At 40.9% G+C, this 24459-nt stretch overlaps 1 protein-coding gene and 1 pseudogene across 2 annotated transcripts in view; one reads left to right on the forward strand and one right to left on the reverse strand.

Annotated features, from left to right (window-relative positions):
• The window catches only part of CFAP54 (cilia and flagella associated protein 54), a 355515-nt gene that overhangs the window by 60933 nt on the left and 270123 nt on the right, over nucleotides 1-24459 (reverse strand). For both annotated transcript variants that reach the window (XM_064376848.1, XM_064376847.1), the window contains one exon: nucleotides 3817-3923. In XM_064376848.1, the coding sequence (XP_064232918.1) occupies nucleotides 3817-3923 (107 nt within the window). The remainder of the gene's footprint in view (nucleotides 1-3816; nucleotides 3924-24459) is intronic.
• On the forward strand, nucleotides 12813-14303 carry LOC110569253 (glutamate dehydrogenase 1, mitochondrial-like; annotated as a pseudogene).

Consider the following 24459-nt stretch of genomic DNA (forward strand, 5'->3'; position numbering starts at 1 on the left):
ATATCCTTACACCTTATACAAAAATTAACTCAAGATGGATTAAAGACTTAAATGTAAAAATTGAAAACCATAAAAACCCTAGAAAAAAAACTAGGCAATACCATTAAGGGCATAGGCATGGGCCAAGACTCCATGACTAAAATACCAAAAGCAATTGCAACAAAAGCCAAAATTGACAAATGGGATCTAATTAAACTTAAGAGCTTCTGTACAGTGAAAGAAACTATCATCAGAGTGTACAGGCAACCTACAGAATGGGAGAAAATTTTTACAATCTATCCATCTGACAAAGATCTAATATACAGAATCTACAAGGAACTTAAACAAATTTACAAGAGAAAAACAACCCCATCAAAGAGTAGGCAAAGGATGTAACAGACACTTCTCAAAAGACATTTATGCAGCCAACAAACACATGAAAAAAAGCTCATCATCACTGATCATGAGAGAAATGCAAATCAAAACCACAATGAGATACCATCTCATGCCAGTTAGAATGGTGATCATTAAAAAGTCAGAAAACAACAAATGCTAGAGAAATTAGATGTGGAGAAATTAGAATGCTTTTATACTGTTGCTGGGAGTGTAATTTGGTTCAACCATTGTGGAAGACACTGTGGCAATTCCTCAAGGATCTAGAACCAGAAATACCATTGACCCAGCAATCTCATTACTGGAATTTACAATCCCAAAGGATTATAAATCATTCTACTATAAAGACATAGGCACATGTATGTTTATTGTAGCACTGTTCACAATAGCAAAGACTTGCAACCAACCCAAATGCCCATCAATGACAGACTGGATAAAGAAAATGTGGCACATATATACCATGGAATACTATGCAGCCATAAAAAAGAACGAGTTCATATCCTTTGTAGGGACATGGATGAAGTTGGAAACTGTCATCTTCAGCAAACTAACACAGGGACAGAAAACCAAACACCACACATTCTCACTCATAGGTGAAAGTTGAACAATGAGAACACATGGACACAGAGAGGGAAACATCACACACCGGGGCCTGTCGGGGAGTTGGACAAGGGGAGGGAGAGCATTAGGACAAATACCTAATGCACTAGGGGCTTAAAACCTAGATGATTGGTTTGATCAGTGCAGCAAACCACCATGGCACATGTATATCTATGTAACAAACCTGCACTTTCTGCACATGTATCCCAGAACTTAAAGTAAAATTTTTTTAAAATAATGGGTCATCTCCAATAATGTTGGAAAAGCTGCCTGATGCATTGGAGAGAAAAGAAGATGAAGAGGTGAAATACTAAGTGAGTCGGGCTTGGTTCCTTCAAACGCTAGCCATGAAACCTTAGTCTACTCACTTAACCTCTCTGACCCTGGAATTCCTTCTACTGTAAGACTGGAAGAAGAAAATCCACTTCATCCAATTCATAAGGCTTTTGTAAGGATGAAATGATGTAATTATATATGTTCTTAACTATAAGGAACGACATAAAGGAAAGATGGTATTCTAAAATGCCATTCTTTAATTCTAATACCTAGAGAAAGAAGTCTTATTTGTCTTCCACAAATAGCATAGCTTTCCTTAATAATACTTGGGATTCTAGGAAGGATAAACTGTTCTTCGACATTTAGGTTGCAGCTTGTGTATGAGTGTCCAGAACTTCACTGTCTGGGCTGGCAGAGTAAATGGCCCCATCTAGCTCCATGAAGAGCAATCTGGGACTGGGTAAAGCAGGCTAGGTCCTCATGCAAACAGCAATATCAGATGATCAGAATCTCAGTGGGAGGTCTGGACCCCATGACTGCACCTTCCTACATCTTGCTCCCTTCCTTTGTGCTGTGGTATGTATTTGCCCCTCACCTTCCTGTCCTCCCACATACTTCTTCATTTCTGTCCGCCAGGTCAATACCTGCTCCAGCTTTTTAAACCTTGGCACCACAAAAAAGCATCCACCATCCCGTCTGGGCTCCCCAAAGCCTCTGCTGTCATTTACTGACTCCTAGATACTCTCTTCCATGGTCTGCCATGGCCTGGAGGGCAGGACCTAGTTGTAAGTAGAAACATGGATGACAGGAGGTTTAAAAGCAGAGACAGTAGGCAGAGAACTTGATCTTGGCCACAACAGCAAAACTACCACTTAGAACTACACAAAAAGCTTTATATCTGTTCATTGAGAACACTAGTGTCTCCTTTTTTGCTGTAAAAAAATGCAAAGGATTAGAATATACTTTTCCTTATGAGAACTTAACTAGGAGATGAGGAAGTGAATGATAAAAGGAGGATCTCCCAATTTGCAGGTTATCAAAGTTTCTTCTTCTCTGGCCTATTTTTCATGACCCATTTTATTCCTACTTTGCCTCCCAAAGGATGATCAAGACCAATTTCCCATGTACTAATCTTGAGCCTCATAAGAACACAAGGAATGTCACCCAGGAGGAGAGAAATAGTTTATTTTCACAGTGCCACCAAAGGACAGGGAGATAAAAGATTGTCAGAAATGGTCCTCTGTGATGGCCTCAGTGGCTGGGGCTTGTCACTAATTTTAGTAACCCTACCATTGATCAGAAGTATGCCAAAGTTTTAAACTTTTTGGAATAAAAAAAGAAGTTTATCAGTTTGTTGGCTTTCTACTTTATAGAAATTATCACCATTTTCATCATGTGGGACTGGAAAAAAATCTACATTTCTGGATTTACAAAGCAAGTGCAGAATTACCTGATTTTGTTGCTTAGCTGTGCTGGTCTATAGCCTGTAACCTAGGTTTTCAATCATTTCACTTGAAAAGGAAAAAACGGAAGGAAATAAATTGACTGAATGCAAATATAGAGGAGAGGAGAGGAGAAGAAAGAAAAGAAGGAATAAATAAATTGACTGAATAATTGAAAACGTGCCAGCTCTTGAAACAGCCTTTGTCTCTTTCATGATGATGCCAAGAAGTCATTCAAAATGAAAATCATAGAACATGAACAAGACTCTCCAAGGAAGGACAGAGAAACACTAATTCTCTGTTTACCAAGCCATTGATGGAACAGGCGCTAGTGGTTAAGCTTTTCAAAGAATGTTCACATGCTATCTAACTTGGTCCTGACAATAACCCTGAAAGGCAGGCAGAGCAGTTATGGTCATTTCCATCCTACAATGGAGGAAATGGAGGCTAAGGTCAGAAGGGCAATGAACAATGGAGTCAAAAATAAACTAAGTAATAAATTAATAAACAACAACAAGAAACTTGGTAAAGTGAAATAGGAAGAGAGAAATGAGGCATCAGCAAAGAGGTTAAGAGATATGACCTGTTTGATGGAGAGGGAGGAAAACAACCTGGATGAAGCAGAGACTTCCGATTGGGCACAGAGGGAATGGTGGGCCAAGAGAGGTAGCAGAGTTTGAGCTTAATTTTGAAACTCCACACAAAGTCAAATTAAATTATTTTTTAACCACATTGCAACTACAGGCGAACTACAGTACAGACAACATCCGTGTGCTCTCTTATAATCTCTATGAAGCATCATGAACCGTTCCTTCGGCAACCCTCGGTACTATTATTAGTATTATTCCCATTTTATTGATAATGAAACTGAAGTACAGAGGTTACATAAACTGCCCAAGATTGTGAAGGTAATAAGGGACACAACTGGTATTTGAAGGAAGCAGGCTGGATTCAGAGTTCATGCTCTTAACCACTGCAATATATTATTATTCTCAACAAAATGAAGATTCTTCTAGAAGTGTCTTTTAGCAGGTCTCCTATGCTATACCTTGTCAATTACTGAAACAGTCTATTCTCATGAGAAATAACAACAAAGACAATTAGAGTTGTGGAGTTTTTTACTTGCCTGTTCAGTGGAATCCATAAAGAGCCAGCACATACATTGTTAAAAGTGTAATGTCTAACATCTGAAATCTTCAGAGGCTTCAAATTATATGCATACAACAATAAAACCTATAAGAAAAATAAAAGGGATATAAAATGCAACATCAAAATTAGAGTTTACCTCAAAAAATACAGCATTGGTTCACAAAATAATATCACTGTATTTTAAAAAAAAATTTGTTTAGAAGAGAAAAATTGAGATTTCAACTCACCCGAAAGAGAAATGATGTGAACCAGAATGTACAAAGGTTGTAGGATAAAAATAAATACTATTTAGTAACAATATTATATTATTTTTGAAGAGTGACATTTTGTACTGCAATTAAGTTTATATTCCAGCCTTTGAAGGCCCTCTACAGGAAGTACTAAACATACACGGGGTAAACATCCAACTTTGTTCCTTGTTACTTGTCAACATGTACCGCTCCCATAGGTGGGCATAGTCACTTCTATGCATTCACTTATGCTGTTCCCTTCCTCTTCTCTCCATTTATCCAATCCACACGCAACTTTCTAGCCACCACACCTAAGGTGAAACTTCCCTTGATGATTCATGCTCTAGTAATTTCCCTGTTGTTTGGATTCTGACAATTCTTAGAGTTGGTTGCATATGATATAGCACCTACTTAGTCATGGATTTGTAGCATTTGAGATTCACAGAACCTTAGAGATAATCTGGTCTAATTCCCTCATTTTGGATATAAGAAAGCTACTGCCCAGAGCTGCCCATCGAAACTGAGTAATTAGGCATATTGGGGCTCAGAGAACAGAGCTTCAAAGTAACAAAGGAAATTACTTTAGCCTTAGAAGCTACCTCAGAACCAAGACTTTTTAACCCAGCACAGGTAGGGACTCTCTCAGGAGGTTCCCATACCTGCCTAAGAAAATTTCTTCCAAAAGAAGTACAATAGTGTTGAAACTCCCTTTCTAGGAATCTCATTAAATAACTGTTAAGCATGCTCTGAATGAAGAGACCACCTAAACAGGCTTTGTGTCAGCAATGTGGCTGTTTATTCACTCGAGTGGGATCGGGCTGAGTCTGAAAAGAGAGTCAGCAGAGGATGGTGGGATAGGAGCTAGTTTTATAGGTTTGGGGTGGGTAGTGGAAAGTTACAGTTTAGGTTGGTTTTGCAAGTCAGGGGTATTGCTGGGCAGGGGCATGTGTCATAAGGTCCAGTGTCACAAAGTTGGCTTATCAGTTGAGGCAGGAACGGTTGAGGCAGGAGCAATGGCAGTATGTTGCAAGGTTGGTTAATCATGGACTGCAGGAGCTAGCTATTCTTTTGTGGTTTTCCTGTTACTTCAGACTTTCTGGCTCCTGGAGGCCATCTGGAGTTGTGTGGGTCACAGGAGTCACCACGGCTTGACTATGGTGTAGCCATGGTGCAGTCAGTTTAAAGGACCTTACAATAACCAAGAAAGGTTAAGCACCAAAGAAGAAAAAAGACTAAAATTCATCACCATGACCACACAGACTTTTCGTCTAATCTCCTGAGGGCAGCTTGAATAGATTGCCTGGGATCAGACAACCCTTGTTTGCAGTGTTGTGCTACCCCTCTTCTTCCCATAACTTGCACACAAGCTATTATCTGTTCTTGGTCCTACTCAAACAGAATCATTTAAAAACTACTGTCTGCCTTTTGGGTCCATTCAGTTCCCCTAAAAATCATTGATGACCCCTCAAAATTGCCCATATTCCCAATTTCCCTCTCCCTGAAGGAAGATACCTAAAGAAGGGTATATAAGCTTCTGAATCTCTCTGGGTAATTGCATAATCAACCTTTTGTTATTTTCCTGTGCTTATACACATTACTAAATTTGTATGCTTTTTCTCCTGTTAATCTATTGTCAGTATTATTTTGGTAGACTTTACACCCAAATCTTTAGAAAGGGAGGGAAAAACTCTTCAACCCTAAAGGCACATGCCTTTACCTCTGCTTGCTCACAAAGTAAACTAAGTTAAGAGTAACGGTATTTTTCAAAGGCATAAGTCCACAAGGACAGAAAGTACTCAAGAGGAGATGAAGCAGACAAAAGACATTAGCAACACTATGAAGGACAGAAAGCACCTGGAAGAACAAAGCTGACTCAGCAGAGAGGAAAGGCTGTGTCCTAAGTGCTTTCAGAGGGATGTCAACAACAAGCATGACTGAGAACACTGAGAAACTCAGGGCCTGGAGGGTTAGGTACCTTTAAAGGCAGGAGTGGGTGGTACTGCAAACAGGGAGTAACATTAGACAGCCTCCCTTCTATCTGGGTGGGTGCAACCTAGAGACTCCTTCTTTTCCTTGTCTCCTCTCTCAGGTGAACTTCCATTTTCCTCTTGCTGTTGTTAAATCAGAGGATCTATGCTGAGGGACATTAGGTACGGGGGTCAGGTGCTTTACTAAAAACATTAGAATTAAGTGAAAGTCTGTATTCTGAATGAGAGACATCCTTCTACCCCACAATAGCCCCTTCTCAGAATGTAGTAAATTAGGCAGGAGTCTAAGAGAATTGTCTTTGGGGAAACTGACATGTCAAAGAGAAAAGACCTATAGATACTGAAATTTCAGCATCCTCCAGTGAAACTACTGGCTCCTTCTTCAGTTACCCTACAATGAGGCCCATAAATCAATGTCTAACCCAATATGTTTTTTAATGCTTTACTTCAAACATAAATGGACAGTCAAGAATCACTAGACAGGATATGAAAGGCAAAAACTAAAACTAACAGAAAGGAACTTGCAGAATAAGATACAAGACAAAGATCAGGAGAAAACTCCAATGAAACTGTAATTAATATCCTCAGAGAAAGACAATATTGCATCTGTGAAACAAGAACAGGGTACTATCAAAATGGGACAATCAGAGAACAAGGAAGACCACTTAAAAATAAAAATATGATCAAAACAACCAAATAATCAATAAAAGATTCAAAATATAAAGTTGACTCCATCTCCCCAAAAGTAAAACCTAAATTTAAAAACATAGATAATAGGGGAGAAAAGATGAGAAAAGTAAATACTTAATCCAATGGGGCCAATATCTGAACAACAGAAATTCCAAAAGGTACTAAGATAATCAGAGGGAGGAAATTATTAAATAAACAAATTCCCATGAACTGGAGAATATTACTTTCCATTTTGAAAGGGCCACCCTAAATATCCAGCACAGCAGATGAAAGACTCACACCAATGTGCATCATGGAATTTCAGTACATACGAGACAGAGGAAAGATTCTGAGAGCTACCAGAGTCACAAGTAAAGAACTAGGAATCAGAATGGGATCAGACTTCTCAACAGCAATGCAAGATTGCCAGAGACAGTGGAATAATGCCCTCACATCTTCAGGGAGAATAACTGTCAGCCTAGAATTTTATGCCAAGAAAACAATAAATTAGGCATTAAAATAAAGACCTTTTGTTAGACATTCAAGGTCTTTTTACCTCCTGGGTAATCTCAGTTAGTTTGCTGCAACCCTATTAGCATATAAGGGAAATGTAGTCATGATACTGGCCCTTGGCCAAACCTGAATAAAATGTGTTAACTAGTAATTAATGCAGTCCTGTTCTAGGGTCTGAAACACACCAGGGAGCAGCCTGTAACATGTGGTCTGCATTTTTTATAGAAAACATGCATACTGATGATTGGCATCTGGATCTACCAGTGAGGAAAGAGACCCAAGCTTCTAGGATCACCTCCCCCTTGAATTCCACACTACATTTCAATAGAAGAAAAGGCTGGTAAACCAGCGTCTCCTTAATCACCTTCCAATAGATAGCAGGTATAGTATGGGGGAATCTTTCAGGAAGGCACTGTTTTTACTTAAACAAGATCAAACCCCAACCCCATGCCTACTCCATGGATCAAGATCCTTTCACATGTAATTTCTAAAACTGTAAACCAAGACCCTTTCACATGTAATTTCTAAGGCTGTAAACCCAAGGCCCTTTCACGTGTAGTATCTAAAGTTGTAAGTTTGCATAAAGGCAGAGCTTCTCTTTGTTAGACGAGCTTGGCTGTTAGACAGCTATGTCACCTTGCTCCCTGCCGAATAAATCACTCCTTTCTTCCTAGTTCAGTGTCTGAGAGGTCTATTTCTCATGGCTGTCCCTGCTTCATTTTGGTTCCCTGACCAGGAAGTGAGTTTCGGTTGGCAGACGGCCGGCAAAGCCTCTCAGGTGGTTTGCCTAGCCCTTCGGAGCATCCCTGCTTGGGTGACACAATTCCTGAGAGCACTCCTGGGCAGGTATTGGCCCAGGGGAAAGCCTCACCAGAGCAGAGCTGGGAAGCCCCCGCGGTGTGGATCCAGCCAATAGCTGAACACTGAGAAGGAATGGGTACTTGGAATGTCCGGACAACAGAAACACGTAGGATTGATCCCGGGAAACTTGCCCACCTCCTTTAGGTGGAAGCATGGCCTGATCACCCACGTGTGCCGGATCTGGCACTCCTGAACTTGGCTCTCTTTCTCTCTTTCCCCTTCGGCAACTAACCTTGGAAGTTTTGCTTATGGTTTCGATTTGGGTGGAGGGAGGAGAGCGATTCTGTGAGTGAATGGAGGGGTCCAATTGGACTCATCGGCCACGAAATGTGGGAGCATCAAGCCCATTAGAGGGGGTCTTACACTCCAAGTGACATGTGGGGCTGGTTAGAATTAAAGACGACCACTTAAGGCTAAACGGAGGAGCTCCCGCAATCTAGGCATCATGAGAGGATTAATGATCTCTCTTATGCCAAGTGGCATCTGAAATACTTTAGAAAGAAATGCGATTATACCACCCTGAAGCAAATGTGAATCAGAGAGTGTGCAGTGCTTCTTGCCGGGTGGGAACTGCTGTGGGCAGAGTAACACTGTCTTAACTGTGAGGGCTGTTTTTCAATGCGTAAGCATGGGTCATACTCATAGCAAGCCCACTCCTTTAGGGACCATGCTGAAAATTTTCAAGAAGGGATTTAGTGAGGACTATGGAGCAACTATGACACCAGGGAAGCTAAGAACTTTATGTGAGGTTAGACTGGCCAGCATTTGGGGTGGGTTGTCCCTCAGAGGGGACCTTGAGGTGGCGAAGGGACAGACAGCTAGGAAAAATCCAAACCCAACTCCACCTGCCAAGAGACAAGGACTCCCAAGGTCCTGGTAGATTCAGTAACAGAGACATGGACTCCCAAGGTCCTGGCAGATTCAGTGGCAGAGACACTGACTCCTAAGATCCTGGCAGATCTGAAGGCAGAAGAGTTTTTGCCAATAATTCCCCCTCCTCCTCAAGGACTCCCTGCATCTGGGCCTGAAGCCTCAGCACCCCTGCTAGAATTGCACACCCCTAAACCACCCAGAGTAGACAAAAGAGAATGCAGAGGAACTCCTCCCATTGCTGCCTGCTTCCCGGGAGAAACCCCCCCTCTGGCAGCCTGTCTGCAACCCAAGGCAGGGGTACAGATGCCTTTAAGAGAGCAGAGGTATACAGGAGTGGATGAGGATGGCCACATGGTAGAAAGGAGGGTTTTCACGTACCTGCCATTCACCTCGGCTGATCTTATCAACTGGAAACATAACAACCTGTCTTATACTGAGAAGCCACAATTTCTCATTGACCTACCGCAAACCATTATTCAGACTCAAACCTCACTTGGGCTGATTGCCACCAGCAGCTTATATATCTTTTTAACACGGATAAAAGGTGGAGAGTACTCCAAGCCGCTTCTAAATGGTTGAAGGAGCGTGTTCCTGCAGATTACCAGAACCCCCCAAGAGTATGTCAGGGTCCAGTTACTGGGGACTGACGCCCAGTGGGATCCAAACACCCTGGAGGGCATGCAGAGGCTAATCCGGTACAGAGAAGCCTTGCTGGGAGGATTAAAAAAAGGAGCCCAGAAGGCTACGAACATGAATAAAGTCTCTGAGGTTACTCAAGGAAAAGAGGAAAGCCCCACCCAATTTTATGAAAGGTTGTGTGAAGCCTATTATAGGTATACTCCTTTTGATCCTGAGAGCCCTGAAAACCAACACATGACAAATATGACATTAGTCAGTCAGTGTGCAGAAAACATTAGAAGAAAATTGCAGAAACAGGCAGGATTTGTGGGCATGAATACTCACAGTTATTGGAAATAGCCAACCAGGTGTTTGTGAACCGAGAAGCAGTAAGTCATACAGAAAGTGGCAGAGAAAAACGAGTGTCAGCCTTGATGAAATGCTGACTTGATAGCTGCCGCTATTAAAGGAGCACCCCTAAGAGGGTGAGGAAAGGGGGGCCCCTGGAAAGCCACCCAATCTGCTTGCCCATGCCTGCAATGTGACCAGTGTGCTTACTGTAGGGAGCTGGGACATTGGAAGGACAAGTGCCCCCAGTTATCAGGAGAACAGGGCGATCCTAAGCACGAGGATTCAGACAAAAGTGGAGGAGCTCTGCTCAGTCTAATGGAAGGGCCATGGGACTGAAGGGGGCTGGGCTCATATGCCCCCAAAGAGCCCAAGGTCTGGATAACAGTCCTGTAACTCCCCATCAAAGAATTCAACTAATATTGTTGTGAGGGAATGTGTTCTCTTTCCGAGTCCACAAGGGGGCGCAGTTTTAAGGGCAAGAATTTCCCAGTGCCATGCCCCCTCCCATCTCTCTCCATCCGGGAGATTTAACGGTTTATGTTTGAATTTTGTGGGCGCGGGAAGAAACTAAGAGTCAATCACTCCTTCGGAAGTTCTAAGGAACTCCTTTCATTGGCCAGGAGTATTAGAGAAGGTGGGGGTTCCTCCCAGGTTAAAAGTCCCCTTCTTCCACACCCCTTCAGACTCCATGTTTGGATCCCCTTCCACGAGCACTCCCTTCGTGGAAGCTGTTTTTCTCTATCGTGGATTTCCCCTCTGGAGTCCCCTTCCACGAACACTCCCTTCGTGGAAGCCTGTCTTCGCCTCCTAAACTCCGTCTCTATTCCCTTCCACTCAGTGTGGAAGCTGCTTTCCTCTCCTGGATTCCATCTTTCTGGATTCTCTCACTCAGTGTGAGAGTTAGCTGTTTCTCTCTCTCTAAATAAATAAATCACTTTCTACAAACACTTTTGAGTCCGGCATTTACTGCGCACTGCACTGTGGTCCCCTCTCTCATTCTTGAGAGGGCAGGAGGCCAATAACCTGGAGAAACATCCTCTCAGGGGAGCTAAGGGCACCCTGAACCCCAATATTACAGTTGGAGCTACTGGGGTGTTAGAAAAACAGTCTTTCTGCTTGCTCCAGAATTGCGGTGGGAGGCCCTGAAGTTACACGTCAGTTCTTGTACTTGCGGGACTGCCCCTACCCCACTCCTCAGGAAAAACTTGTTATGCAAATTAAGAGCTACAACTATCACATTCAATAATAAGGACTCCCCGCAGCTAAAACTGCCTCAGGCAGAGATTATCAAGGCTCTCACAGTCCCGGGGAAGAGGAGTGGAGCCCCTCCCTAACCAGGGACTGAAGACTGCAGTCCAGTTCAGCGCTTGCATTTGGTTAATCAGACTACAATGACTTTGCATCCACTTGCACCCAACTCGTGCATGCGCTGGAGATTATTGCCAGCGGAGGATAGTTGGTCACTTGATTGGACTTAAAGAATACTTCTTTAGCATTGGACTGGCCTCAGAGGGTCAGAAACTATTTGTGTTTCAATGGGAAAATCCAGGAACAGGTGTGACCACCCAGTACACCTGGACCCGGCTTCCCAGGGGTTCAAGAACTCTCTCACCATCTTTGGGGAGGCACTAGCCCATGACCCCTCCCACCCAGAATTTTCTTGCTAAGGACTTAGGCTGCATGCTGCTCCAATATGCTGGTGACCTTTTATGGGGCCACCACAAGGCAGCTGGGTGCGCTAAAGAAACAGATGCCTTACTTCAGCACCTGGAGGACTGTGGGTATAAAGTATCTAAAAAGAGAGCCCAGATTTGCCAACAGCAAGTGCGATATCTGGGGTTCACCACCCGGCAGGGAGAGTGCAGCCTAGAAGCAGAGAGGAAACAAGTTATTTGCAACCTGCCAGAACCCAAAACTAAGAGGCAGGCGAGAGAGTTCCTGGGAGCCATGGGTTTCTGTAAATTGTGGATTCCAAACTTTGCAGTACTGGCCAAACCCTTACACAAAGTGACAAAGTGGGGAGGAGACAAGGAAGTCTTTGAATGGGGATCCCAGCAGCCGCAGGAACTGAAAGTGAAACTTTTCTCAGCCCTGGCTTTGGGGCTACCCAATTTAACAAAGCCTCTCATGCTGTATGCGTCAGAAGGAGGGAAAAAAAATGACAATTGAAGTTTTAACATCAACTCTGGGGCAAAATTTAAATATCAAAGCACTCCACACAGTAGTGACTCTAATGAATACTAAAGGACGTTATTGGTTAACAAATGCTAGGCCAACCAAATACCTGAGCCTGCTAAAGTGAGAAATCCCCTCATCACCACTGAGGTCTGTGCAACACCTAAAACCCTGCCACTTTGCCCCAGGTGCCAGAAGGCCCATGAAGCAACCCGTGTGCTGCTTCGAGATCACATCCCTAGGTTTGGACTGCCACTGTGCATCGGATCAGAAACCGACCAGCATTTGTAGCGGATTAGGTCCGGAAAACAGCAATGGCCTTGGGTATTACTTGGAAACTGCACGCTTCCTACCAACCTCAAAGTTCCGGAAAGGTGGAGAGAATGAACTGGACCATCAAAAACAGCTTATGGGAAATGTTGTCAGGAAACAGGATTAAAGTGGGTGTAGGCACTTCCCTTGGTGCTATGCAAAATTAGATGCACTCCCTCTAAGAAGACAGGATATTCCCCTTATGAAGTCTTATATCATAGGCCCCCTCCCACATTGCAGGCACTCCTGGGAACTCCTCAGGAGTGGGGAGAGACTAGGACAACAGTTACAAGCCCTAGGGAAGATCACTCAGGATATTTCAACCTGGGTAAGTGAGAGATGTCCTGTAAGTTTATTCTCCCCAGTTCACCCTTTCTCACCAGATGATTGATTGCATGTGGATAAAGGACTGGAATGTAGCCCCTCTGAAGCCAAGGTAGAAAGGACCCCAGATCATGATTCTGACCACTCCCACAGCCGTAAAGGTAGAGGGAATCCCAGCCTGGATCCACCAGAGCTGCATGAAACCAGCAGCACCTGAAACTTGGGAAGCTAGACCAGACCCAGACAACAGTTGCAGAATCACCTTAAGAAGGACAGACACGCAAATTTGTGAAGCGTTCCATATTTTTACAAATGTGCAGGGGTTGATGTGCCGTTTGGGGGCGCTAAAGCCGGTGTTAAGGTCAATCCCAAGAAATATACTGATAATGAATTGGAAAAGATCACAAGGAGGTTCACCATGGAGCTAGCAAAGAAGGGCTTTATTGGTCCTGGCATTGATGTCCCTGCCCCAGACATGAGCGCAGGTGAGCGGGAGATGTCCTGGATCGCTGATACCTATGCCAGATGGGCCACTACGATATTAATGCACATGCCTGTGTTACTGGTAAACCTATCAGTCAAGGGGGCAACCACGGACACATTTCTGCTACTGGCGGTGGTGTCTTCCATGGGATTGAAAACTTTATCAATGAAGCTTCTTACATGAGCATTTTAGGAATGACACCGGGATTTGGAGATAAAACATTTGTTGTTCAGGGATTTGGTAATGTGGGCCTACACTCTATGAGATATTTACATCGTTTTGGTGCTAAATGTGTTGCTGTTGGTGAGTCTGATGGGAGTATATAGAATCCAGATGGTATTGACCCAAAGGAACTGGAAGACTTCAAATTGCAACATGGGTCCATTCTGGGCTTCCCCAAGGCAAAGCCCTATGAAGGAAGCATCTTGGAAGCTGACTGTGACATACTGATCCCAGCTGCCAGTGAGAAGCAGTTGACCAAATCCAACGCACCCAGAGTCAAAGCCAAGATTATTGCTGAAGGTGCCAATGGGCCAACAACTCCAGAAGCTGATAAGATCTTCCTGGAGAGAAACATTATGGTTATTCCAGATCTCTACTTGAATGTTGGAGGAGTGACAGTATCATACTTTGAGTGGCTGAAGAATCTAAATCATGTCAGCTATGGCCGTTTGACCTTTAAATATGAAAGGGATTCTAACTACTACTTGCTCATGTCTGTTCAAGAGTGTTTAGAAAGAAAATTTGAAAAGCATGGTGGAACTATTCCCATTGTACCCACAGCAGAGTTCCAAGACAGGATATCGGGTGCATCTGAGAAATACATCGTGCACTCTGGCTTGGCGTACACAATGGAGAGTTCTCCCAGGCAAATTATGCACACAGCCATGAAATACAACCTGGGATTGGACCTGAGAACAGCTGCCTATGTCAATGCCATTGAGAAAGTCTTCAAAGTGTACAATGAAGCTGGTGTGACCTTCACATAGATGGATCGTGGCTGGCTTCCTCACTACCCTCTTCACCTGTAACTTCTGCTGACCTACCATGAGTTTACATGTAACCACAGAAATCCCTTTCTCTCCTGACTCATTAGATAATGGATACCAGTCTAAACAAGTCAATCCAAATCAACCCCTTAAGGAGAAAGAAATTAAGGTTAGGAGATCATGTACAAGCTGAGTGTGAAAGTAGAAGTTACCTACACCAGAGAGCCATTTTGGCATTTTGCCTTTAAACAAAAAGTTTCCTCCATCTGGCTGTGCAGCCTTGCCCTGTGGCTTTTCCCAACACAATCAGTGCTATTGCTGGGGAAGGGACAGTCAAGAGCAGTCAGTTGCTTACTTATGTTGCTCTGGACAAGTCTATGATATGCTATAACTTTAACACTTAAGTAGGTGTGTGACATTTTCAGAAGGTGGCATGGTCCTCAAGTGAGTTCTTAGTATTTTATATCAGCACAATAACTCAATTTTATAGGTTGCAAACAAATACAAAAGCTGTTTCTGCTTATGAATTTTATTCTTTTAGAATAAAATAAGTACATGCTGTTGTAATTAAAAAAAAAAAAAAAAAAAAAAGGACAGACAACAAGCCAACAAGCCCTGCTCCAGCCACATCCCAGAAGCTGGCTGGTCCACGCATGGCTGAAGCATGAGGAAGTTCATTGTGGGACTCACTCTTCTTAATGTTTGGACTTGTACAGTAAGAATGCTCTCAGTGTGTACACCAGGTTACTAAGGTAGTACGTAAAGTTACTGCCATTCTTTCATTCTGCAGTTATTAGGAATGTACAGGGACACAGAAGGAAACCTGTTTATATAATGTTACTCAGTGTAAGGTGTGTAATCCAGGGGATGGACAGACCGATGTCTGCTACGATCCATCAAAGCTCCCTACGCATATGACTTTTGAAATTAAACTCCGAACAGGGCGAGGGAACACCCCTACTAAGTCAATAGCTAAAACAGAGGAGAAGGGAAGCCCAAAACAGGTTACCCTAAGGTTTGATGCCTGTGCAGCCATCAATGCCTATCATTCCAGTAGGGGGCGCTATGGTCCCCTCGGATGGGAACAAAGTTACATGAAAGAGCGTTAAGTATATCTGCCAGAAAACCTGCTGGTGCAGTAAATGCATTTTTTGAGTCATGCGTCATCTGGGCCACTTGTAAAAATAATACAAATAATCCCGTTTGTCTTATAAAAGGGAGAGACACCATTTCAGGGAGTAATGTCCGCTGTGACTCAGGACATTGTAACCCAGTAGAATTAATAATCACAAACCCCCAAGACCCTAAATGCGAAAAAGGGGACAGTGTAATGCTAGGAATTGATGGGAAAGGGCTTGACCCTGGAGTCAGTAGCCAGATTCAGGGAAAAATCCAGAAATGCTCAGCCCAGCCAGTGTACCAGCCCTTCTATAATATATTAAATAAGCTACTGCTGAAACTTCCGAAAAAGACAAAGAACTTGTTCCTCCAACTTGCTGAAAATGTAGCTCATTTGCTTAATGTCACTTCTTGCTATGTATGTAGGGGAATTACCATGGGTAATAGGTGGCCATGGGAAGCCCGTGAGTTATTACCCTTTGACCCTGTCCCTGACCTGACCTCAGTTCAAAGGATTCAAACCAACAGTTTCTGGGTTTTAAAGGTTTCAATTATTGGACAATACTGTTTGGCTGAAGAAGGAACAGGCTTCACTGTTCCAGTAGGAAAGCTTAGCTGCTTAGGCAGCAATAGTATAATGGAACGATGGGCACTGTAACCTGGTGGAGCTCAAACTATACAGAAAAGAACCCTCTCCCAAAATTTCCAAAATTACACGATGCTTGGAATCATCCTGAGTACCACAGAGACTGGACAGCCCCGCCTGGGTTGTACTGGATATACAGACATAGAGCACACGTACAGTTGCCTGAAAGATGGATAGGTAGCTGTGTCATAGGTATCATTAAGCCTTCCTTTTTCCTATCGTCTGCCAAGACAGGTGGGCTGTTAAGACATCCAGTCTACTCCGCCTGGGAGAAAAGAAGTCTAAAGATAGGTAAATGGGAAAATAATAAGTGGCCACCGGAAAGAATTATTGAGTACTATGGGCCGACCACATGGGCAGAGAATGGCTCATGGGGACACCGGGCTCCCATCTATATGCTCAATCAGATCATCCGGTTGCAGGCAGCCTTGGAAATACTCGTTAATGAAATGGGCAAAGCTCTGTCCATTTTGGCCAGACAAGAAACTCTAATGAGAAATGTGGATTATCAGAACCGGCTGGCTATAGATTATTTGCTAGCAGCTTAAGGAGGAGTCTTTAAAAAATTTAAACTAACTGACTGCTGCCTACACATAGACAACCAGGGTCATGCAGTTAAGAACATAACCAAACTAGCACACATACCTGGGCAGGTATGGCACAAATTCAACCCTGAGTTCTTGTTTAAAGGTTGGTTCTCAGCCTTGGGAGAATTAAAAACCCTCATCACAAGTGTGGTAAAGGTTGGTCGTCAGCCTTGGGAGAATTAAAAACCCTCATTACAAGTGTGGTAAAGGTTGGTCCTCGGCCTTGGGAGAATTAAAAACCCTCATCATAAGTGTGGTAACAATAGTAGGTGTTTGTTTGCTACTCCCCTGTTTTCCCTCCTTCTTCCTCTAAATGGCTAAGAAATTTTTTACTGTAATAGACCAAAGAACCACATCACAAATGTTTTATATCCATTATTGTCAATCAGTTTCTTCAGAGGATCATGAAAATAAGAATAAAGAGTGAGAACTTTCACTAATGTTTTAGGTGAGGTTCTCAAAGTGGAGAATACCCAAGCATCTAGGACCATCTCCCCCTTGACTTCCACACTGCATTTCAACAGAAGAAAAGGCTGGCCAACTGGTGCCTCCTTAATCACCTTCCTATAGATAGCAGGCATAGTATGGGGGAATCTTTCGGGAAGGCACTGTTGTTACTTAAACAAGATCAAACCCCAACCCCACACCTACTCCATGGATCAAGACCCTTTCACATGTAATTTCTAAGGCTATAAACCCCAGACCCTTTCACGTGTAATATCTAGAGTTGTAAGCCTATATAAAGGCAGAGCTTCTCTTTGTTAGACGAGCTTGGCTGTTAGACAACTATGTCACCTTGCTCCCAGCTGAATAAATCACTCCTTCCTTCCTAGTTCAGTGTCTGAGAGGTCTGTTTCTCACAGCCACTCCTGATTCACTATTATCTTCACTTCTGTTATTGACTCTGGGCCCACATATGTTTTTGACTACATATACAGAAATATAAAAGACTCCTCAGATAGGAGAGCAGCTTGAGACCAAGATATGCCATATTTTGGTGGTTTATAATCTATAAATAAACTGTGTCCTGTGAAACTGAGACCCTGGAAGCTGCCCCTGGATCTCTTGAGACTCTTGAATGATTACCTGTGCTTTCTTTATCCTTCCATGCCTTATCCTTTACTAGAGACTTTCATAAATACACTTTGTGAAGTCTCATGAGTACTTTGAAAAATTAGAACCTCTAATACACCCTTTTTCAGGAAGCTGGATGATGTGTTCTTCTGACACAAGAAAGCAACTCAAGACAGAAACAGAAGACCCAGGGAACCCAACTTAGAGAGAGGGGAAGGAATTCTCAGGAGGGTGATGACTGGGACTGTTAAGATGACAGTTGAGCCATAAGAGCAATCAGTGTGGAGTATGCCTCTGAAGAAGAAAAAAACAATGGAACTGAAAGTAAGCTGATGAGTTTGACCAAATGGAAAGATTGTATAATTCTTAGAAAGTTTGGGAAGAATTAGAGATTCCAAAATAAACAAGAATAAGGCAAATGATTGATTCTAAGTTAAAGATAAAGCAACTTTTTTCTTCAGGAAAGAAGGCAGAAATTAAAAAAGCGTAACCTATGTGGCTCAGTCATGAATGATACTTATATAGTCATAATGCAAACACAGACTATGGGCAAGTTGACATGCCTCTGGCTTCCTCATTTGTGAAATGGAGGTGTGTAATCCCCATTCCATGAATCAGTGTATGGACTCAATGAGTTCATGTGAAGTGCTTAGAGCAATAATAATGAGGATTATTATTGCAGTTTTTAGCTCATGCTCACTCCTGGCTCCTTACCCTTCCTTGGTGCCTCATTCTTCATATTCTCTCAGACCTGCTGCTTATTCCAAGCTGACTTCCCATTAGATCTCCCAGCCAGTCCTTGTCTAATCCAGTAATTTTTAGTTCTATTCCCAACTTGTCTTCACTCTTCAAGGGACAGGTTTCACTCTATGTCACCTTCATACTTCAGAGTGAATTCAGGAGGAGACAATAAACTCATGATGGAATTTTCAACCCTCCCTTACTCACTTCTGCAAAGACTAGTTTTTCAATGGCAAAGAAGTGATATGGGTATGAAAAACACTGAGAACTATTGTATTTGAAATGGGTGTTATGTTTAGAATCCCTTATTGCCCAGGAAGGAGTGAAAGAAGAGTTCTCTTGTACTAGATGGAGTTGATTTCCTGACTTCCTCATCTTTGTATCTTAATCACCTAACAGAATGCCTGGCATGTGGTATGTACTCAATAACTGTTTTATTAATTAGTAAGCAGCTAAATTATATGTGTTTGTAAAGAAATCAATAGTAGGGACGAGAAGAGTTTGATTCTCATTCCTATTTCTGTCACTAATGAGTTGTGGCATTGGTCAAGTCACTTTACCTACATGAGACCTTGCTTCCTCATCTGTAATATGTGAGCATTGAATAGATGTTCTTAGTTTCTTTTCAGTTCTGAACTTTGCCTTAGGTGGTACCAAGAGAAGTCAGAGAAGGTTTCCAATGGAACCTACTATATGACGCAGCAATGGAGAATCACCATTAGAACTGTAAGCTGCATTAGTAGCAATGGTCTGACCAGCGCTTCTAAAACTTGAATGTGCATAACAATACTTGGCAGATACTATTAAAATGCATATTCTCACTGACTCAGTGGGTCTGGATTGAGATTCAACACTTCTAATGAGCTTCCAGGGGATGCTAATGCTGCTGGTTCTCAGCCACACTTTGAGTCACAACAGTCATTTCAAATGTCAGTCCCTATCTCCCTTAGACAGCTTTTGCCTTCCCAAGTTCCTTGAAGCTGGATGTTATTTTGGGCCCCATCTGAAGGACCAGGCTCTAGCTAATCACATGGTCAACCAGGCCCAGAATCCAGAGCATCTCAGAGGTAATCCTTGGGACTCTGCATGATCCCTGAGTTACAGTATTTCTAACATCTAAGTTGATCATTGCGCTTCTGCTTTTATTATGACTTGGTAGTTTTCCCAGGAACCCTAACTCTTCCTAGGACTGAGCTTGTCTTAAATGCACAGGTTGTTTGTTTGGGGACCTGAAACAGATTCTTTCATTGTGGATATGAAGTCTTCCAGAAAAGAACACTAGGTCCACATCTCGTTAGACTGGCCGGATTCCTGCACTAAATAAACATACCTAAAAAACCATTTCAGTTCTATTCAAGTTTGTGTTTTCACTTGGCAGAGTCTTGTTCTTCAGTGCTGTGCTTGCTCAGACTTCCTGTGCTTGATCATCCTTATCCATCTGAGTCTTCTATGGCCTTTGAATACTTTGCCTTGGACTGTCCAGCTGCACTCAATAAAACAGTCTTTTAATTAAAGTTTGGCAAAGTTTGGGCTTTTAGAGTACTCATCACCTGAATAGTGAACCTGTACCCAATAGGTGATTTTTCAACCCTCATCCCTCTCCCACCCTCCCACTCTTTGTAGTTTCCAATGTCTGTTATTCCACTGTGCATGTCCATGTGTACTCATAGTTTTAGCTTCCAATTCTAAGTGAGAACATGTGGTACATAGCTGAGTTATTTTAGTTAGGATAATGACCTCCAGTTACATCCATGTTACTACGAAAGACATGATTCGTTGTTTTTTATGGCTGAGTAGTTCTTTATCCAGACCTCTGTTGATGGACACTTCAGTTGATTCCATATCTTTGCTATTGTAAATAGTGAATAAACATACAAGTGCAGGTATCTTTTTGATATAATGATTTCTCTCCCTTTGGATATACACCCGGTCGTGGAACTGCTGAATCCAATGGTGGTTCAATTTTTAGTTACTTGAGAATCTCCCTACTTTTTTCCATAAAGGTTGTACTAATTTACACAAACATCAACCGTGTATAAAAGTATTCTATTTTCTCCACATTCTGTGGAGAAATAATAGTCATTCTGACTGGTGTAAGATGATATCTTATTGTCATTTTAATTTTCATTTCTCCGATTAGTGATGTTGAGCACTTTTTTACATGTTTGTTGGAAACTTGCATATCTTCTTTTGGAAAATGTCTGTTCATGTTCTCATCCACTTTTTAATGGTAGTATTTTATTTTCTTGTTGAGCTGCTTGAGATCCTTGTAGATTCTAGATACTAGATCTTTGTTAGATACATAGTTTGCAATTTTTTTTTCCATTCTGCAAGTTGTCTGTTTACTCTATTGACTACTTCCTTTGCTGTGTAGCGTTTTAGTTTAATTAAGTCCCATTTATCTATTTTTTGTTGTTGTTGCATTTGATTTTGAGGACTTAGTCATAAATTGCCTGGATTAATATCCAGAAAAATTTTTTAGGTTTTCTTCTAGAATTTTTTTATAGTTTCAGGTCTTATGTTTAGGTTGTTAATCCATCTTAAGTTACACATCTGGTGCTATGTATGGGTCTAGTTTCATTTATCTGCAAATGGCTATCCAATTTTCACAGCACCATTTATTAAACAGGGTGTCCTTTCCTCAGTGTATATTTTTGTTAGCTTTGTCAAAGACCAGTTGGTTAAAGGTATATGGCTTTATTTCTGGGCTCTCTATTCTTTTCACTGATGTATGTGTCTATTTTTTTATACCAGTACCATGTTGTTTTGGTTACTATAACCTTGTAGCATAATTTGGAGTGAGGTAATGTGATGTCTCCAGCTTTGTTCTTTTGGCTTAGAATTGCTTTGGCTATTCTAGCTCTTTATTTGCTCCATATGAATTTTCGGATTGTTTTTCTAATTCTGTGAAATATGTTGAACATGTAGATTGCTTTGGGCGTATGGTCATTTTAACAATACTGATGCTTCCAAACCATGAATGTTTTTCCATGTTTGTGTCATCTACACTTTCTTTCATCAGTGTTTTATAACTCTCTTTTTAGAGATCTTTCATGTCCTTGGTTAAATATATTCCTAGGTATTGTTTTTTGTAGTTATTACAAATGTTATTGCCTTCTTGATTTGGTCCTCAACTAGATCATTATTTATGTATAGAAATGCTACTGATTTCTGTATGTTAATTTTGTATACTGAAGCTTTACAAAATTCATCTATCAAACTAAGAGGTTTTTTGGTGGAGTCTTTAGGATTTTTTAGCTACAAAATCAGCAAAGAGAAGTGATTTGACTTCCTCTTTTCCAATTTGTATGTCTTTAATATTTTTCCCCTGCCTTACGGCTCTGGTGAGAATTTCTAGTACTATCTTAAATAAGAATGTTGGGCATCCTTGTCTTGTTCCAGTTTTTAGAGGGAATGTTTTCAACTTTTCCCCTTTCAGTATGATATTGGCTGTAAGTTTGTCTTAATTATGCCTTTATCATGTTGAGGTATGTTCTTTTATGCCTAATTTGTTTAAGATTTTTATCATAAAGATATGCTAAATTTAATTCAATGCTTTTTCTGCATCTGTTGAGATAATCATATGCTTTTTGTCATGAATTTTGTTTATGTGATGTATCACATTTATTGATTTCCATATGTTGACTTATCATTGCATCTCTGGGATACATCCTATCTGATCATGGTATATTATCTTTTTGATGTGCTATTGGATTTGATTTGCTACTATTTAGTTGAGGATTCTTGCATCTATATTCATCAGGGATATTGGTCTGTAGTTTACTTTTTCTATTGTGCCCTTGTCTGGTTTTGGTATCAGGGCAATACTGGACTTAAAGAATGAGTTAGGAAGAATTCCTTCTTACTCAGTTTTTTGGAATAGTTTCAGGAGTACTGGTATTGGTTCTTCTTTGTATGTTTGGTAGAATTTGGCTATGAATCCACCTCATCCTGGGTTTTTTGTTGATGCTGGGAGACTTTTTTTTTTTATTACTGATTCAATCTTGTGACTTAATATTGGTCTGTTCACGACTTTTATATTTTCCTGCTTCAATTTCAGGAGATTGTATGTATGTTTCCAGGATTTTATCCTTTTCTACTAGGTTTTCTAGTTTGTGGCACATAGTTGTTCATAACAGTCTCTGGTCATCTTTTCTATTTCTGTAATATGAGTTGTAATGTCTCCTTTTAAATTTTAGATTGTGTTTATTTGGATCTTCTATTTTCTTAGTCTAGCTAGTGCCTTGTCAATTGTTTATCTTTTCAAAACACCAACCTTTCATTTTGTTGATCCTTTGTATGTTTTTTAGTCTCTATTTCATTTAGTTCTGTTCCAAGTTTTGCTGTTTCTTTTCTTCTGCTAACTTTGGGTTTGGTTTGTTCTTGTTTTTCTAGTTCCTTGAAGTGCAACATTAGGTTGTTAATTTGTGACTTTTCTACATTTTGATGTAGGCATTTAATGCTATGAACTTCCCTCTTAGCACTGCTTTCACTATATCCCACAGGGTTTTGGTATGTTGTGTTTTCATTGTCACTCATTTCAAAAAAATTTTTAATTTCCATCTTAATTTCTTCATTGATCTAGTAATCATTTAGGAACATGTTGTTTAATTTCCATGTATTTGTATGGTTTCGGAGCTCCTCTTAGTATTGATTTCTAGCTTTATTCTATTGTAGTCTGATAAAATCTTTGATAGAATTCTCATTTTTAAAAATCTGTTAAAACCTTTTTTTAATGTCCTAATAGGTGGTCTGTCTTGGAGAATATTTCATGCACCGATGGAAAGAATGAATATTCTGTAGTTGTTGGGTAAAATATTCTGTAAATGTCAGTGAAATGAATTTCATATAAAGTCCAATATTTATTTGTTAATTTTCTGTCTTGATGATCTATCTAGTACTGTGAGTGAGATGTTAAAGTTGTCCACTGTTATTGTATTGCTGTCTATTGCTCTCTTTAGGTTTAGTAATATTTGTTTTGTGAATTTGTGTGTTCTGATGTGTGCATATATATTTCAGACTGTTACATCCTCTTGCTGAATTGATCCTTTTATCATTATATAATGATCTTCTTTGTCATTTATTATTGTTTTTTATTAAGGTTGGTTTTGTTTAGCACAATGTAGCTACTCCCACTTGCTTTTGGTTCTTATTCCTTTGGAATGTCTTTTTTCACCCCTTTACTTTCAGTCTATTATGTGTCTTTATAGGTAAGGTGAGTTTCTTATATGTAGCATATGGTTGGAGCATGGTTTTCTGCCAATATGTATCTTTTAAGTGGAGCATTTAATTCATTTATATTCAAGGTTAATATTGACACATGAAGCTTTGTTCCTGTTATATTAATTGTTTTCAAGTTGTTTTATAAATGGTTTCTTTTTCTCTTTTTGTTTTGTGGTTTGATAAGATTCTGTCATGTTGCTATTTGATTCTTTCTCTTCCTCTTTTGTGTGACTGTTTTATAAGAACTGTGAATTTTATATTTCTAAGTGTTTTCATGGTGGTGAATATCAACCTTTTGTTTCCATATTTAAGACCCCTTTGGGCAATTTCCTATGGGCCAACTTAGATAACAAATTCCATCAGCATTTGCTTGTCTGGGAAAGACTTTATTTCTCCTTCATTTATAAAGTTTATCCTGGCAGTATATAAGATTATTAACTGACAGTTTTCTCTTTCTGCACTTTGAAAATGTCACTGCATTCTCTTCTGGCCTGTAAGATTTATGCTGAAAAGGCCACTGTTAGTCTACTGAGATTTCCTTTATAGATGACTAGACACTTTTCTCTTGCTAATTTTACATTTTTTTCACTTTGACTTTAGATATTCAAAAGATAATATGCCATGAGGAAGTCCTTTTGCAACATATTTGTCTGAAGATTGCTGGGTCTCCTGTATCTGAATGACTGACTCTCTTGTTATATTTGGGATGTTTTCGTCAATTATGTCCTTAAGTAAGTTTTCTAATCTTTTTTATCTCTCTCCCTCCTTGGAAATACCAACAATTCATAAGTTCTGTTGATTTACATAGTCCCAGATGTCTCAAAGGCTTTGTTCATTCTTTTT

The sequence above is a fragment of the Aotus nancymaae genome, unplaced genomic scaffold (genome assembly GCF_030222135.1).
Source record: "Aotus nancymaae isolate 86718 unplaced genomic scaffold, 86718_ANA_hifiasm-v0.15.2.pri h1tg000016l, whole genome shotgun sequence".
Taxonomy (NCBI): Eukaryota; Metazoa; Chordata; class Mammalia; order Primates; family Aotidae; genus Aotus; species Aotus nancymaae.